Source organism: Oncorhynchus gorbuscha, linkage group LG26 (genome assembly GCF_021184085.1).
Source record: "Oncorhynchus gorbuscha isolate QuinsamMale2020 ecotype Even-year linkage group LG26, OgorEven_v1.0, whole genome shotgun sequence".
NCBI classification, from domain to species: domain Eukaryota; kingdom Metazoa; phylum Chordata; class Actinopteri; order Salmoniformes; family Salmonidae; genus Oncorhynchus; species Oncorhynchus gorbuscha.
This window is the reverse complement of record NC_060198.1, coordinates 2,844,431-2,859,646: the sequence shown is the minus strand read 5'-3', so window position 1 is coordinate 2,859,646 and position 15,216 is coordinate 2,844,431. Positions and strand designations below refer to the sequence as shown.

The 15,216-nt window shown below is 40.3% G+C and overlaps 2 protein-coding genes across 3 annotated transcripts in view; one reads left to right on the top strand and one right to left on the bottom strand.

Annotated features, from left to right (window-relative positions):
• The window catches only part of shoc2 (SHOC2 leucine rich repeat scaffold protein), a 29,865-nt gene extending 19,119 nt beyond the window's left edge, over positions 1 to 10,746 (bottom strand). Inside the window, exon 1 of one of the 2 annotated variants that reach the window (XM_046330060.1) lies at positions 10,619 to 10,746. The gene's annotated coding sequence lies outside the window, so the exon portion shown is untranslated. The remainder of the gene's footprint in view (positions 1 to 10,618) is intronic. The other variant, XM_046330061.1, reaches the window with a different exon arrangement.
• Positions 10,747 to 13,747: 3,001 nt separating this feature from the next.
• bbip1 (BBSome interacting protein 1) lies at positions 13,748 to 15,168 on the top strand. The gene is made up of 3 exons (XM_046330065.1): positions 13,748 to 13,844; positions 14,049 to 14,113; positions 14,635 to 15,168. Exons 2-3 carry the CDS (start codon positions 14,068 to 14,070, stop codon positions 14,796 to 14,798), a joined length of 210 nt encoding a protein of 69 aa, XP_046186021.1. The 5' UTR covers positions 13,748 to 13,844; positions 14,049 to 14,067; the 3' UTR covers positions 14,799 to 15,168.
• The last annotated feature ends 48 nt before the right edge of the window (positions 15,169 to 15,216 follow it).

The window sequence follows — 15,216 nt, the reverse complement described above, 5'->3', positions numbered from 1 at the left end:
ATACAGTGTCCAAAGAAGGGCCAGAAGTATACAGAATGGTATTGTCTGCGTAGAAGTGGATCAGAGAATCTCCAGCAGCAAGAGCGACATCCTTGATGTATACAGAGAAAAGAGTCAGCCTGAGAATTGAACCCTGTGGCACCCCCATAGACTGCCAGAGGTCCGGACAACAGGCCCTCCGATTTGACACACTGAACTCTGAGAAGTAGTTGGTGAACTCGGCGAGGCAGTCATTTGAGAAACCAAGGATGTTGAGTCTGCAGATGAAAATGTGGTGATTGACAGAGTTGAAAGCCTTGGCCAGGTCTATGAATACAGCTGCACAGTATTGTCAAATCAGTGGAGATTATGATATCGTTTAGGACCTTGAGCGTGGCTGAGGTGCACCCATGACCAGCTCTGAAACCAGATTGCATAGCGGAGAAGGTACGGTGGGATTCGAAATGGTCGGTGATCTGTTTGTTAACTTGGCTTTCGAAGACCTTAGAAAGGCAGGGTAGGATAGATGTGTCTGTAGCAGTTTGGGTCTGGAGTGTCTCCCCCTTTGGAGAGGGGGATGACCACGGCAGCTTTCCAATTTATGGGGATCTCAGATGATACGAAGGAGGAGGTTGAACAGGCTAGTAACAGGGGTTGCAACACTTTTGGCTCATAATTTTAGAAAGAGAGGGTCCAGATTGTCTAGCCCAGCAGATTTTTAGGGGTCCAGATTTTGCAGCTCTTTCAGAACATTAGCCATCTGGATTTGGGTGAAGGAGAAATGGGGGAGGCTTAGGCAAGTTGTTGTGGGGGGTGCAGGGCTGTTGACCAGGGTAGGGGTGGAAAGGTGGAAAGCATGGCCAGCCATAGAAAAATGCTTAATGAAATTCTCAATTATCATGGATTTATCAGTGGTGACAGTGTTTCCTAGCCTTAGTGCAGTGGGCAGCTGGGAGGAGGTGCTCTTATTGACCATGGACTTTTGGGAGTTTGTGGTGCAGGATGCACATTTCTGTTTGAAAAAGCTATCCTTTGCTTTCCTAACTGCCTGTGTATATTGGTTCCTAACTTCCCTGAAATCGTGGGGGTTATTTGATGCTTGCTTACTGCATGCATGTCCGGGCACGTCGACACAAGCCTTATTATTAGTGAATTAACTAAAATATTTTATTTTGGTCACCGTGTCAATTCATCCATTTCTCAATACTGCACCTTCCTGTTGGAGAATGAGCCAGCTTGCTGCTGTGGTTGATTTTCCCAGCTTGACATTCCTCAGCATTGTGCAATTAGAGCTAGAGCTATCATATCATGGTATTTTTTTAGTCAATTTTTTCTGCATTTCCTGCACTTATTTGAGAATTGCCACACTGCCACATAGGGCTGCACAATACAGGCAACAAATCTAAGCCTTATTTTTAACCAAATGTTTCAAATTGTGATTTAGATCAAAAACACTTGGGTGAACTGTTGGAATCATGGAAGTAGAATGTGGGCACTTAGAATACAGTGTTATTTAACATGACAAGAAATGAAAATGCCAGGGAGGAGTTATTGTGACAGGGTAGGTACCAAAGTGTTAGTCAGCATTTCCTAGGGGACCCTATAATCTTTGCTTACATTAAAATGTTCCTTCATGTAGCCAACATAGTCATGCTTAGCCTATTCCTCTTTGATTTTGAAGATACTGTTGCGCAAACAACATGGTGATTTAGGCCTACACCATCACTGTTATCAAGTTGTATTAGCTAGCTTTGCCTCAGTACATTTATTAGCTAGCTAGCTAGCGAGCTAACTAGCGATTAGCGGCTAAAACTTGCTAAGAAAAGACAAACACAGTGTAATTATAGAACGCTTGAGGATTTACATTAAGCACAATGTATCGTCATCAAATGAAACAGCATCGTACATGCAACAATGTTGATGACAACTGCATTGACCATGCAGACTGAACGCAAGAGTCTCATGGTGAAGCAATAACAAATACGCTCCTTGAATGAAAGGGGACGGGGCTAAGTCAATGTGGGAAGCGGCATGGAATGCGAGAGCGGAAGGGGATGACTCAAGTAGAGGTAACTATAAATATTGTCATTACACAGGCCATATCACATTTACAAACCAAACATACAAATACTGTTATAGAAGGTAAACAAAACAACACTAAACAGTCCATGGATCAATACCGGTATATAGTAAAATACGGTATACTGCCCAGCCCTATGTGCAATGCTCGTGGCTCAGGCTGGTACAGCTTTGCTATGTAGAAGCACTATCAGCTAAGCCGATAGATAGGGGCTGATAGAATAGAAAAGGCCAATATCGTCCTGATACGTCGGCTTGGAAGATTATCGATCGTTCTCTAAATCCTATCATTTCACAACATTGCAATATTAATTGAGCTAGCTGGCTGTACCAAAACTACAGTATTTTTCCATCACAGCTTGTTCAAAACAAATTATATTTCTCACATGCCCTGAAGACAACAGGTGTAGACTTTACTGTGAAATGCTTACTTACGAGCCCTTTCAACAACAAAAAATAATAATGTAATTTTAAAAAATTGCAAGTAAGAAAAAAATGAAATACTGACATTAAAATAACAATAGCGAGGCTATATAAAAGGAGTAGAGGTAATATGTACATGTAGGTAGAGGTAAAAGTGACTAGGCAGCAGCGTATGTGGAGAGTGAAAGTGTGTCAATGTGCGACTGAGTGTGTGTGGTGTCATAATGCGTGTGTATGTGTTGGAGCGTCAGTGTAGTCACTGTGTGGGTAGAGTCCAGTGAGTGTGCATAGAGCCAATGCAATAATGTCTCTACATCTTTTTAAATAGGGAGACAATGTTTTCAGCACTTATTTCCATGACTGATCAAAATCATTTTTGCAGGAGACCAAGGTGAGCAATAAAATCACAGTACCGAATCTACATTTAGTCGACTGGTTGATTGGCTTTTGGTCGACCAAGATTTTTTTAGTCTAGCAGTAGCAAAAAATAAATACATCATGGAGTACAAGACACCTGTCTGACTGGCACCTGTTTGAGTGGACTGATCCATCGTGGGGGTGGCACAGTCCATCACTAAGACATATTCTACTTAAATTGTATATGGTTATATTATGTAAGAACAAATGGTGCAACACTAATAAAAATAATATTTTATAACAAATGTGCCTTCTCCTGCGATGGATAGTGTTCGCTGTCCTCAGTTCTGAAACACATCAGCGCGTTGTTGAATTGGCACATTTTCCGAGACCATGTTGCTATGTGCATAATAGAGAAGTTAACCAGCATATTGGTGTCGAGAAGAAAGCTGTGGAGGCAGCAGCGAAGTTAGGAGACAAGACCACAGCCCTTGCCTTAATCATCCAAGAAAAGTGAGGAGAGGAAACCAACTTAAATTAGGTCTATAATCAATAACCTAACTGTTAAATGTGCCTGGCTTCATAAATCATCCATATATACACTACCAGTCAAAAGTTTTAAACCCTTGAATTACTAGGTGTTCTTTATTTTTAATATTTTCTACATTGTAGAATAGTGAAGACATCAAAACTCTGAAATAACATATGTAGTAGCCAAAAGTGTTAAACAAATCTAAATATATTTGAGATTCTTCAAAAAAGCCACCCTTTGCCTTGACAGCTTTGCACACTCTTGGCATTCTCTCAACCAGCTTCATGAGGTAGTCACATGGAATGCATTTCAATTAACAGGTGTGCCTTGCTAAATGTTAATTTGTGGAATTTCCTTCCTTAATGTGTTTGAGCCAATCAGTTGTGTTGTGACAAGGTAGGGGGTATACAGAATATATATTTTACCAAATTGGGCTCAAGTCCATAATATGGCAAGAACAGCTCAAATAAACAAAGAGAAATGACAGTCCATCATTACTTTAAGACATGAAGGTCAGTCAATATGGAACATTTCAAGAACTTTGACAGTTTCTTCAAATGCAATCACAAAAACCATCAAGAGCTATGAAACAGGCTCTCATGAGGACCGCCACAGGCAAAGAAGACCCAGAGTTACCTTTGCTGCAGAGGATAAGTTCATTACAGTTACCAGCCTCAGAAATTGCAGCCCAAATAAATACTTTAGAGTTCAAGTAACAGGCACATAACATCAACTGTTCAGATGAGACTGAGTGAATCAGGGCTTCATGGTCGAATTGCTGCAAAGAAACCACTACTAAAGGACACAAATAAGAAGAGGAGACTTGCTTGGGCCAAGAAACACGAGCACTGGACATTAGACCAGTGGAAATATGTCCTTTGGTCTAATGAGTCCAAATTTGAGATTTTTGGTTCCAACCTCCATGTCTTTGTGAGACGCCGAGTTAGTGAACGGATGATCTCTGCATGTGTGGTTCCCACCGTGAAGCATGGAGGAGGTAGTGTGATGGTGCTTTGCTGGTGACACTGTCGGTGATTTATTTAGAATGCAAGGCACACTTAACCAGCATGGCTAACTCAGCATTCTGCAGCGATACGCCATCCCCATCTGGTTTGCGTTTAGTGGGAATATCATTTGTTTTTCAACAGGACAATGACCCAAAATACACCTCCAGGCTGTGTAAGGGCTATTTGACCAAGAAGGACAGTGCTGCGTCAGATGACCTGGCATCCACAATCACCCAACCTCAACCCAATTGACATGGTTTGGAATGAGTTGGACCGCAGAGTGAAGGAAAAGCAGCCAACATGTGCTCAGCATATGTGGAAACTCCTTCAAGACTGTTGGAAAAGCATTCCATGTGAAGCTGGTTGAGAGAATGCCAAATGTGCAAAGCTGTCATCAAGGCAAAGGGTGGCTACTTTGCAGAATCTCAAATATAAAATACATTTAGATTTGTTCAACACTTTTTTGGTTACTACATGATTCCATGTGTGTTATTTCATAGTTTGTCTTCAATTATTATTCTACAATTTAGAAAATAGTATCATTAAAAAAATGTTTTTTAAATCCCTTGAATGAGTAGGCGTGTCCAAACTTTTGACTGGTACTGTGTATGTATATGTAAAAAAATATGGGATATTTTCCTTCAACCCTACCACCCCTCCCATAATTGGATTCAACTAATGAACACCACCACTTAGGCTTCTACTTCCAGCTTATACGTACTATACACATTATATTTTACATTAGTTTTGTTTGTCTTTAGTCCCATCCTTCAGCTCCCCTCAACCCCTCCCATCTATCTCTGAACACCATCCAGTTGATTTCTATTTGCCATATGTTGTTTTTTTGTAACATCTATTTAACTAGGCAAGTCAGTTAAGAACAAATTATTATTTACAATGACGGCCTAGGAACAGTGGGTTAACTGCCTTGTTCAGGGGCAGAACAACACATTTTTAGGTTGTCAGCTCAGGGATTCGATCTTGCAACCTTTCAGTTAATGGCCTAAAGCTCTAACCACTAGGCTACCTGCCGCCCCAGGCTGTCAGCATAAGAGCTGTAGCTAAGAGCACCTCCTGTTTACTCTTAATACCATAACTTACTTAGGCCTATATTTCAATAGGCTACAGTACTGCATCAATAAATCATGAATTCCTTCATTATATCACACAGCATACAAGTCATTCATGATTTGAAATGCAATCAACCATTTTAGTTTTAAAATAAAATATAGTGAGCCTTGAATAATTAGCGTAAACAACAAATAAACCATTCCATTTCGGAAATTTCATTCACGAACGTTACAACAAACTCTGGTATGCTTATAATTTAGTGTTGTTTACGTTGTTCCAAACAGTCAGAAAATGTTTATTGTAATCTAACAGCCCCTGTTTGGCACACATAATATGCACACACTGCTTGCTCCTTACTTTCTTTTTCTTGATCTCCAGTATTTTCCATAACTAGTCAAACTCATTCCACACATCTGACTTCCCCTTTACCTACTGAGCAACCAGTAAACATTCCCTCATTTTGCTGTAACGTGTTAGTGTTAGGAGTTTGTTATAAGCAATTATTGATGTGATTATGATATGCTATAGGCCAGGCCCTATTGGTGACACGCATGCAATACATACATGTGAAGGCAGCAAGGATTGAGGGAATGTTTTTCCTAAACAAATTAAGGATTTCAGCAACGACTTTTCAGTCAGAAATTACTGTTGCAGCTTCAGCAACATGGACAACGCGTTAAACACTGTTGATGTTCTGTGGTGGTCGCTGCAGCAGGGAGGATTGCGATTGTCCTCATCTAGTCATTTGTGTCTTAATTATTTAATTGAACAGTTTGCTTAAAGCATCAGACAAGCTCAGTGCATATCTGATTTGATTAAAGCACGTAGGATTGTGTCTATATAATGGAAAAATACACAAAATAATTGGTCAAAAGAACAGACGACTCAGTTGACCAATATAGAATCGCTCTTCTTCTTGGGGACAGCTCTAATCAAAATACATAGAATCACAATACATATCGTATCGGCGCCTAAGTATCGTGATAATATCGTATTGTGAGGTCTCTGGCAATTCCCAGCTCTATTAGTGAATAAGCTAGGCCATAGGCAACTTCAACAGGTTAAGTGAGATGACATTGTAAGCCAATGAATGTACTACAATAGCTACAAGTGATGTTGAGAAAACCTGGTAAGTAGGTTGGCCTGACTTAACCTCAAGGTCATAAAAGACAAATTGACAACAACTGTCAAGAGCTTCAACATCAAAATGATTTATATAAAACCAAAGGCTCTAGGGTTTCTGTCTTTGTTCTGTCCATAGAAATAGATTATCTAGGAAAGGTTTGGAACCTCTAACCCTCATTCTAGTTCTGTGGTTCCATCTCACAGCCTGTAGTACAGTAGTAGCATCATTTGTATGTAGAAATAGGCTACAGTATGAAGCCTAATAAAGTCATCTGTTATGCTCTAGGTATGTGTGTGTGTAGTGTAGAAAAAGAGCAGGCTTGGCAACAGATCAGAGCTAAGGGAAAGGTTAGCACTGCTGCTGAGAGTAGGTGTTTGTGTGTCTAATCTTTGGGAGGAGGCGGTCTTCAAAGCATAAGACTCATAAAACCTATAGGGGTAAAAAAAGGGGTCCTGTTGATCCCGTTAATGACAAAGAGATCAGCTTAAAGGCCCAATTTCTGCTGTTTTTATATCAAATCAATTCTGTCATAGCTTACAATTAAAAATGGTCAAAAATAACAAATATTGCTATATTAGCCAAATAAAACTAAATTATTTTGCTAGGACTGTCAGAGTGGTCTGAGTGGGGAAAACTTGAAAATTGCTGTTATTGGCAGAGGTTTGTAACTCTTTGTTATTCATCTATTAATTAATTTTCCCCTAGTGACGTCATCAGGCAAGCTGAAACTCCACCCATGCAAAACCAAGTGATTAGAAGGTCCTGTGTAGATTGTATTCTCAACCAGCAACTATCAGGAAATAACAATGATCAAATGTGTTCACACTTTTACAGTGTTAGTTTCATCAGCTGTTGTACAATATTATACAAAAACACAGGAAAAACTGAATGTTGACTACACAGGGTCTTTAATATTGTTCTGTAGGTACATGTGCTGCTCTTCTCAGTAACAGTTATGTTCACTCAACAGAGAAGTATCTAGCAGCACGGACCTCACTGACTTAGGATAACTGTGAACTCTATATTAGGCTACTAATAAAATGAGAGAAAATAGATGGTGAATATTAAAATGCATAAATAACAATGAGACTATACTGTGAACTAGGCCTAGAGAAAAGCAGAGCATGACCTCTGACTCAACCCAGATTCTAATGAACTAAGAGAAAGGTGATGGACGTTGAATATCAAAACACATGACTGTATAAAATAATAGTTGGTTGTATCAAAGCAGGCAGCTTCTTTGTATTTTCTTTTGGGTCCCTCGTCACTAGTTGCCACAAAGTCATAAACCCCGTGCCACAAAGTCACTGCTAAATTTAAGACCAAAAAGCACATTTTTGTTTTCATGTAGAGTATTTTTACGATATAGCCAATTTTGACTTTGTGGCATTGGTAACTTGTGGAAACCCTAAAATAGGGTAAGTAGGCTATGACATCAATCATGTCTTAGATAAAGGCAACTATGCAACACGGCAGTGGGGTCTGGGGTTGCCTGGCGACTCATTCTGAATTTCATTTTGCTGCTCTAACTATCATTCAGTCAGACTGCCATCGTAGAAGTCCTTTCTGCTGACGTTAAAGTGAGGGGCGTTATACAAAACAAGTCATTTGCGATTGGATTGTCTCTAACCAATCAGAGTATCAAAAGCAATGACCATTTCTGAAACACCGCTTTACCCACGTGTTCAGGCTCTGGCCACACCCATCGGTTACTGGGGACCAACCAGAACGGTTTGAACGTGTTCGCATTCGAGAAGTCCTCTGGGAGGAGATCAAATCCAGACTCATTGTGGAGAATACATTTTAATGGGCGTGGCGTTTGGCCGGAGAGATGTGGATTGGTCACCAGGCATAGTCTGGGGTGCATCAAGTGTCAAAATCCCAACAATAAACATGGCAACACGGCAAGCAGAGAACTAACCTACTGGCCCTCACCTAAACAAGCAGTGGGTGTGATGTCAGTGTTTGTTTATTCTCTAAATTCCTCTTCAAAACCATAAAATGTACCCAAAGGTTTGAAACAAACATAAGCTAGTTTAATAATATGCTGGTGACCGAACCGAAGAAGCACTCTCTCTCACCCCCCCCCACTCCAGAAAAATTACTTGTGGGCGAAGTCATGCTGTAGAAAAAGCACATAAGGTCAAGGGTCACAGAGCGCAGCAACTTTCCAGTTATTTTTCATCACCGACTGACTAAATGGATCATTCCAGATTCCACTCCATGGAGAGGAACCAAAAGGAGAGGAACCAAGTTTGGGACAAATGACAGGCAGTGCAATAGATGATATACATAAAATGAGAAGGCTGGACACCATTTTCCTCTGATTATTATGATGATGATCCACCACCACCATCATCACTGTAGCTTTCCTCAATTCACGTGCCAATTGTTAAGCCTCTACTTGTATAATGTAGCCTTTAGCCAGTTGGTGGACATCTTGGGCAAAGCAAGCAGTCACTACTACCAATCCTGCCAAGTCTTCCCATGTTGTTGCGTCATGTTTGCTCAAGACTGGCCAATTTTCTTCATCTCTGTCCTCTCCCTTTGAGGATTGCATAAGTATACGCATATATCATCATCACTGGAATAAAGTTGGAATAACACAGGTTTAGGCTTTGATATGATACAATCACTACAATTGTGCAAATACATTTAGCTGCCAGATTTGTGATTGATTGGGGGTTAAGGACTTTGGAACAATCTCCCCATGTCCACTCCTGAATGAATGAATGACAGACAGTTTATGTCTGCTCTCTTTCCCTTGCATATCTTTTTTCATTTTACAAAGCATTTAGCTAACTAGGCAGGCTTAACAACTCTCTCACTGACTATCAAAAGATGATTACAACCATTAGGCCTAATACTACGCAGCTCCTGTAATGTGTGTCTACATTTGACAGTGATGGCAAGAGATGCACTGGTGAGGTGGCAGGCAGCTACATAACCAGCCCACAGCACACGCAGGACGTAACCGTGCCAATGACAAATCCGTGGAAAGAGAGATTATCGATAAAACCGGTGCCACAGTTCGTGGAAGTCAAGTTACGTCCAAGATCACGATTGATATGCGTAAAAACGAGACGCAAGCCAACCTGTGTGTGTGTGACACAGCAGCAACCGATGGGGTGGTCCTGCTGTTCTTGTCAGAGCCACATACTAACGTTAAATTGGTTAGTTAGCCAGCCTACGAACTGGATGACATAAACTAGCTAGTTAGCTATGGATTGTTTAGGAAAAGTAGCCGCAAATAGCTAGCTATTCTTAATTTAGTGTCACCCTTGTCGTGCTAACAAAATCTGTAAGCAAGCTAGCTAAATCATACAAACTGGTCATGAAATCCAAAAACGAAACGTCAACACATCAAGCTAACTTCAGAAGCCAAGTGAGGCTGGCAAACATTTTTTTGCAACCATTCAGTCAAATCGTAGAGCAAACAACATGGACAACGTCATATCTAGGTACGATTCTGGTAGAGGAAACAAATATCAGTCTCAGTAGCTAGATGGCCTTCTTAATTATAAAAAATAATTGCTAACGTTAACCTCCAAGCTCACATACCCGAGCGTTCTGACTGCGCGGTTCCCGTAGGCCCCACCAAAAGCAGCTGTCAGACTTGGAACACCATCCCGACAATCGCGAGCCTATCACGGGGAAATAAGCAAGCACGCAACCCCACTATCGCGCTGCTCAATCCTGTAGCTACCTTCAACTGTACTGACACCTAAATAATAACAACTATTATGTTCAAATCGTTAGTTTACAGATTGACACTTGGTCATTCAAGACCGTTTCTCGTCAAGTATTTTCGCAGAGCCCTTTTCTCGCTCTCGTAGTGAAATGAGGAAAAAATAAAACATTCTCAAAACAGCGGCCATTCCGAACGAAGCTTGAACAAAAGAGTGCGGTTCTCAGCCTACCGAAAGGCTGCGTCATCAACCAAGCTATGCGGATGACAAAAGGGACATTTAAGAAGCCTACTATGAAAACATCAGCTTGATTTAAAGGTGTATTGAAAGGTATGAAATAATATAACTGTTTTACCTTCAGAGGTGTGACTCTACCATCCCTGCTTCCTCCTCTTTCCTACCACTGCTGTTGCTTGGGTCCCCTCCCTACCACCAAATTGCGTCACACGCACGCATTACCAATGTATCACGAGACTTACTTGAACAGAAAAAGGTGTTTGGATGAGTGTAAGTGAAAGTGGTGAAAATGTGTAATTTAGCTACCTGGCATATTTATTGTCACCATAAAAGTGTAAAAGTCAGAAAAATCCGGAATATAACTCAGAGCTTTTTTCTGGGAGTGAAATTGAATGTTTGAAGCAAGCATATATTGCTCGTAGGGTTTAGTATACATTCGTTTATATTCGTATTCAAACAGTCAGTTCGAATAATAATGCACATCCGAAGAGGTTGGATTAGGTCTGCTCCATGAGCATCTATTTTAGCCACGACTAGAGCTGCCAACTCTCACGCATTAGCGGTGAGACACGCATTTGACCCTCTTCTCATGTTCTCACGGCACAGCTTTTATATCACACGCATTGAAAAGTCCTCTGATTTGATTTGTCTAATTATTCAATTGTATAGACAACGCGTTCACTTTTCAACTGTGCTCCAAATCGTTTTGAAATCAGGACATCTGCGCCTGCAATGTAACATCACGATCAGAGCCTTGTCTTGCCACAGCACTGTGAACAGCGGCACATTGAAGCATATGATTGGCCTAATTATGTAAGAGATCAAGGGGATTGGAGACATGTTTTAAAGAAACGCCCCTCAATATTTGAGTGGCGCTAAATCGAGAGAGAGACCACGTTCTGTGCTGAGGTGTGTGCACAACGGTGGCGCGCTGTTTTATGTACAATGTCGTCAACAAAATATGCTTGCTGTTACTGCCTTCCCTATTGCAGAATCCAGATTTTAGACAGCATGTACTAATGTCGATTTAATCCACGTTTGCATTTAGTCCCCTCGTTTGGTGATTGGCATTTAGGTTGTGACAACGAACAGGCAGCAGACAGACCCACACAGTTTTAGTAGGGAAGTTTGGTATTGTGACTTAATTGGTAACTATAACAAATAATTTGGTCAAACAGATTGTGAACTACGTTTGATTCAAGAGGGGGGACAAAACAATATAACAATTATTTGGTTTTGGTGAAGGGGTAGTTTTATGTGATTTTCACGGAGATTGTATTATCTATTTACTTTATTTAGTCTGATCAGTGGAACAATTCTCATTCTTAACATCGGGCTACATTTTCAGAAAGAACACAAACACAACTGTTATTCCCCACACGTATTTTATTATTCTGATCTTCCCAATTTTGCCAGTGTATTTAAGTATTTGAAATCTGATATGCTGACCTGTGTCTTTGAAAATGATTTTTTAATTTGAATTTGTATTTATTTCACCTTTATTTAACCAGGTAAGCTAGTTGAGAACAAGTTCTCATGTACAACTGGGACCTGGCCAAGATAAAGCAAAGCAGTGCGACACAAAAACAACACAGAATTACACATGAAATAAACAAGCGTAAAGTCAATAACACATAGAAAATAAAAGAAAGTCTATATACAGTGTGTGCAAATGATATGAAGCTATGTATTTTTTCAGCCGTACATGAACAGTTTTGAATAAGTCATACAAATAAGCATTGGTTATTAAATGATCCAGGAATCAAATATCATTTTTGACATTGTGGCGGTTCTAGCTTGTATGGCTCCCTGGGCGAACCCCTGTGCTAACTTGTCATTTTTATTCAGACATTTGGAACAACATATATAAGTAATCATAACATTTAAAACTATATAAATATATACACAAAAATAAGATATCATTGATATGACGTGCAAATGAGTGATAGAAAACCATCGCGCAAATGTCACCATTCGGAATATTTGTTGTTTCTTTGTGGTTTTTTTATTAATCTTGCCCCAGGCAAGATGCTGCCCCGGGCGGCTGCCCATGTCGCCTATGCCTAAATCCGCCACTGGTGTGCATGCTAGGCAGAGATGGTATGGGGTCTCACAACTCATAAACGCATCATATCAACTTAATTTACGCCTACGAGTTGAAGGTCCTTGGCATCATCTTACTGTACATAGACAATAGTTTTGTCTATGTAGAGTAAGATGATGCCACTGATATTCAACTGGTAGGCATACACCACCTGAATATTGATAATCATTCGATTTTTCTTGAAGATTGGGTGATCTTGAAAAATGGATTTTTATAACAACAACATTTTCAAACACCTAGCACTTGGAAAATATACAGGGTCAGGGGTGGCTAACCCTCTTGGAGAGCAAATTACATTTTCTTCCAGCCTGATTTTAAAGAGAGTTCACCCAAATGTCAAAATACAAATGTTTGTGTCCTTACCTTGAAAGCAGTCTATGGACAAGGAGAGTGCAATCTATAATTTGGTTACCCACTGTCATGAACCGTTAATATGAACATTTCCTGTGGAGAGCCTTGGTGTACTGGTACATGTCCTTGGCACATGTCACATACAACTTTCCACCCGAGAACGGGGATCAATCCCTACTTCCAACCTTCCCACTGTTTCTAGCATTTTCCTGTCTCCCTTCCTGTCTCCCCATTTTCCTATCTCATTTCATTATTGTCTGAACAAAGTGTCAAATTACTTTAAAAAACATGTTTACAAAAAATATTAGCATAAATGTCAAAGTAACAATGTCGTTGAATTCTGAGAGCTTGTTTCATGTTCAAAGCCTCCTGTGGTTTTATTTTCTTATCCCCCCCCTCCCCAATTGGCCTAAGCCATGTCAAAATACGTAGAATTCCAGGAAATTAGCTTTAAAACTAAAATTTTACTGGTGGAGGACCCCTAGTTCCCATCTAGGGGTTGTGCCAGGAGGCAGTGTAACTCTCATTGCAAATCCCACTCCAAGCTTTCTTTAAAAGTTGGCAGCCCTTCACTGCCTACCTCTACATATGACATATCTTCTCACTCCTTATTTTCTCTCTAGGCTACATAAGATATGTTTAAATTAAATTATGTAAAGAAAATTCGTGATTTCTGTCTTTATCACATTTATATGTTGTGTAGTGTTTAAAAATATATATATTTTATGAACTCATTATAAACTTCCAACTCTGCCCACCAGATGGCTGCAATGCGAAGCACTGTTTCTAAACCGGGTCGTAAAACTGTAGAAGAAAAAGCCAGATGACAATCCCGGAAAGGAACAAACATTGGTTTGTTTGGCTTGGCAACCCGAATCTGTCAATTGAGGTAATGTTATGGTTAAAAAATCAATTTCGTGACGATAACATCACGTACCTATATGACTGAAGGATTAATAAATATGTTTTGAATCATCAGTGACTAAATAAATCGTGTAGTAGCTAACTAAGCTCAACAACAGTTGCTAGCCATCTTATCGTGCCTTAATATTTTTCCAGATGCCAACTATAATTATTCATGCTTTTATTTCAGCTGGACCTAACAATACATAATGCCTGAAGTCAAATCGATGTTCAGAGAAGTGCTGCCCAAACAAGGTGAGTAACGACCATTATCAATAATGACTGGTATAAATGAGCAATTTCGTCTATCATGCAACTCAACACAGCCACCCCTTCACTTCTGCAGTAACGTTAGATGCTCTAAAATACCGTAAACACATTCCTTTCAGTAGAAGGAACGCCTCGAAACACTGCCAAGTGTGTGCCGACCGATGTTATGTTCCTTCAGGTTTTTACTCCTACTGAAAATACCTCTCTACTGTTGAAACCGGTCACTGACCCCAAAAGATACACCTACACGTAGCCCACCAGATTTGTTTTCTCTTTACCTGAAAACTGAACTACAGTATGTTCAGAGAAACTGCACAGTGCTACAAGAGTATACCATGTTGATTGTATTGAGTCTATTCTATAAAGACAGTCTTGGTAAGTGTACGAGTTGGTTCATTCCTAGGCTTGCGGCAGGAAACCGGGGTGGGTCTTATTTTGTGGATGCATTCTGATAACTGGAAGACAAGCCTGTAACTTCTCACTCTTGGTTATGCTACCATCCAAAGGGCAGTTGTCCATGGAGGATGTCCCCACCATGGTGCTGTGTAAGCCCAAGCTGATGCCTCTGAAATCAGTCACCCTGGAGAAACTGGAGAAGATGCAACTGGAGGCCCAGGAGGCCATCAAGCAACAGGATCTGGCACTGAAAGAGCAGCAGGAGACACAGTAGACATGCAATGGCAGCCCATGGAGTAGTAGGGTCAGTAGACACAAAATGGACAATAGCCAGAGTAGTTTTATTATCACGCAACAGGAACTGAATGAGCCACAATGGAGGACAGTAGCTACACAAGTAGACACAAAAATGGACTACAGACAGAAGTTAAGATGGATACAATGGAGGGCAGAGGTTCACACTAGTCACAACCTAATATTGCAATATAGCACTGTTGGCATCAATCTCAGGGATTATTTTGATAGCCTTGTGATTATGGGAAGTCTTATTTCTGAGAGAAGTTGAATTGGAGTTTAGGTAAATAACATTGTGAACATGTTCTTCAAATAAAATATTTCCCCTTTTATGGTGTTTTCTAAATCTAGTACCATGACTCAAGTCATCTTTCATCTACTCACACAAATACATTGAC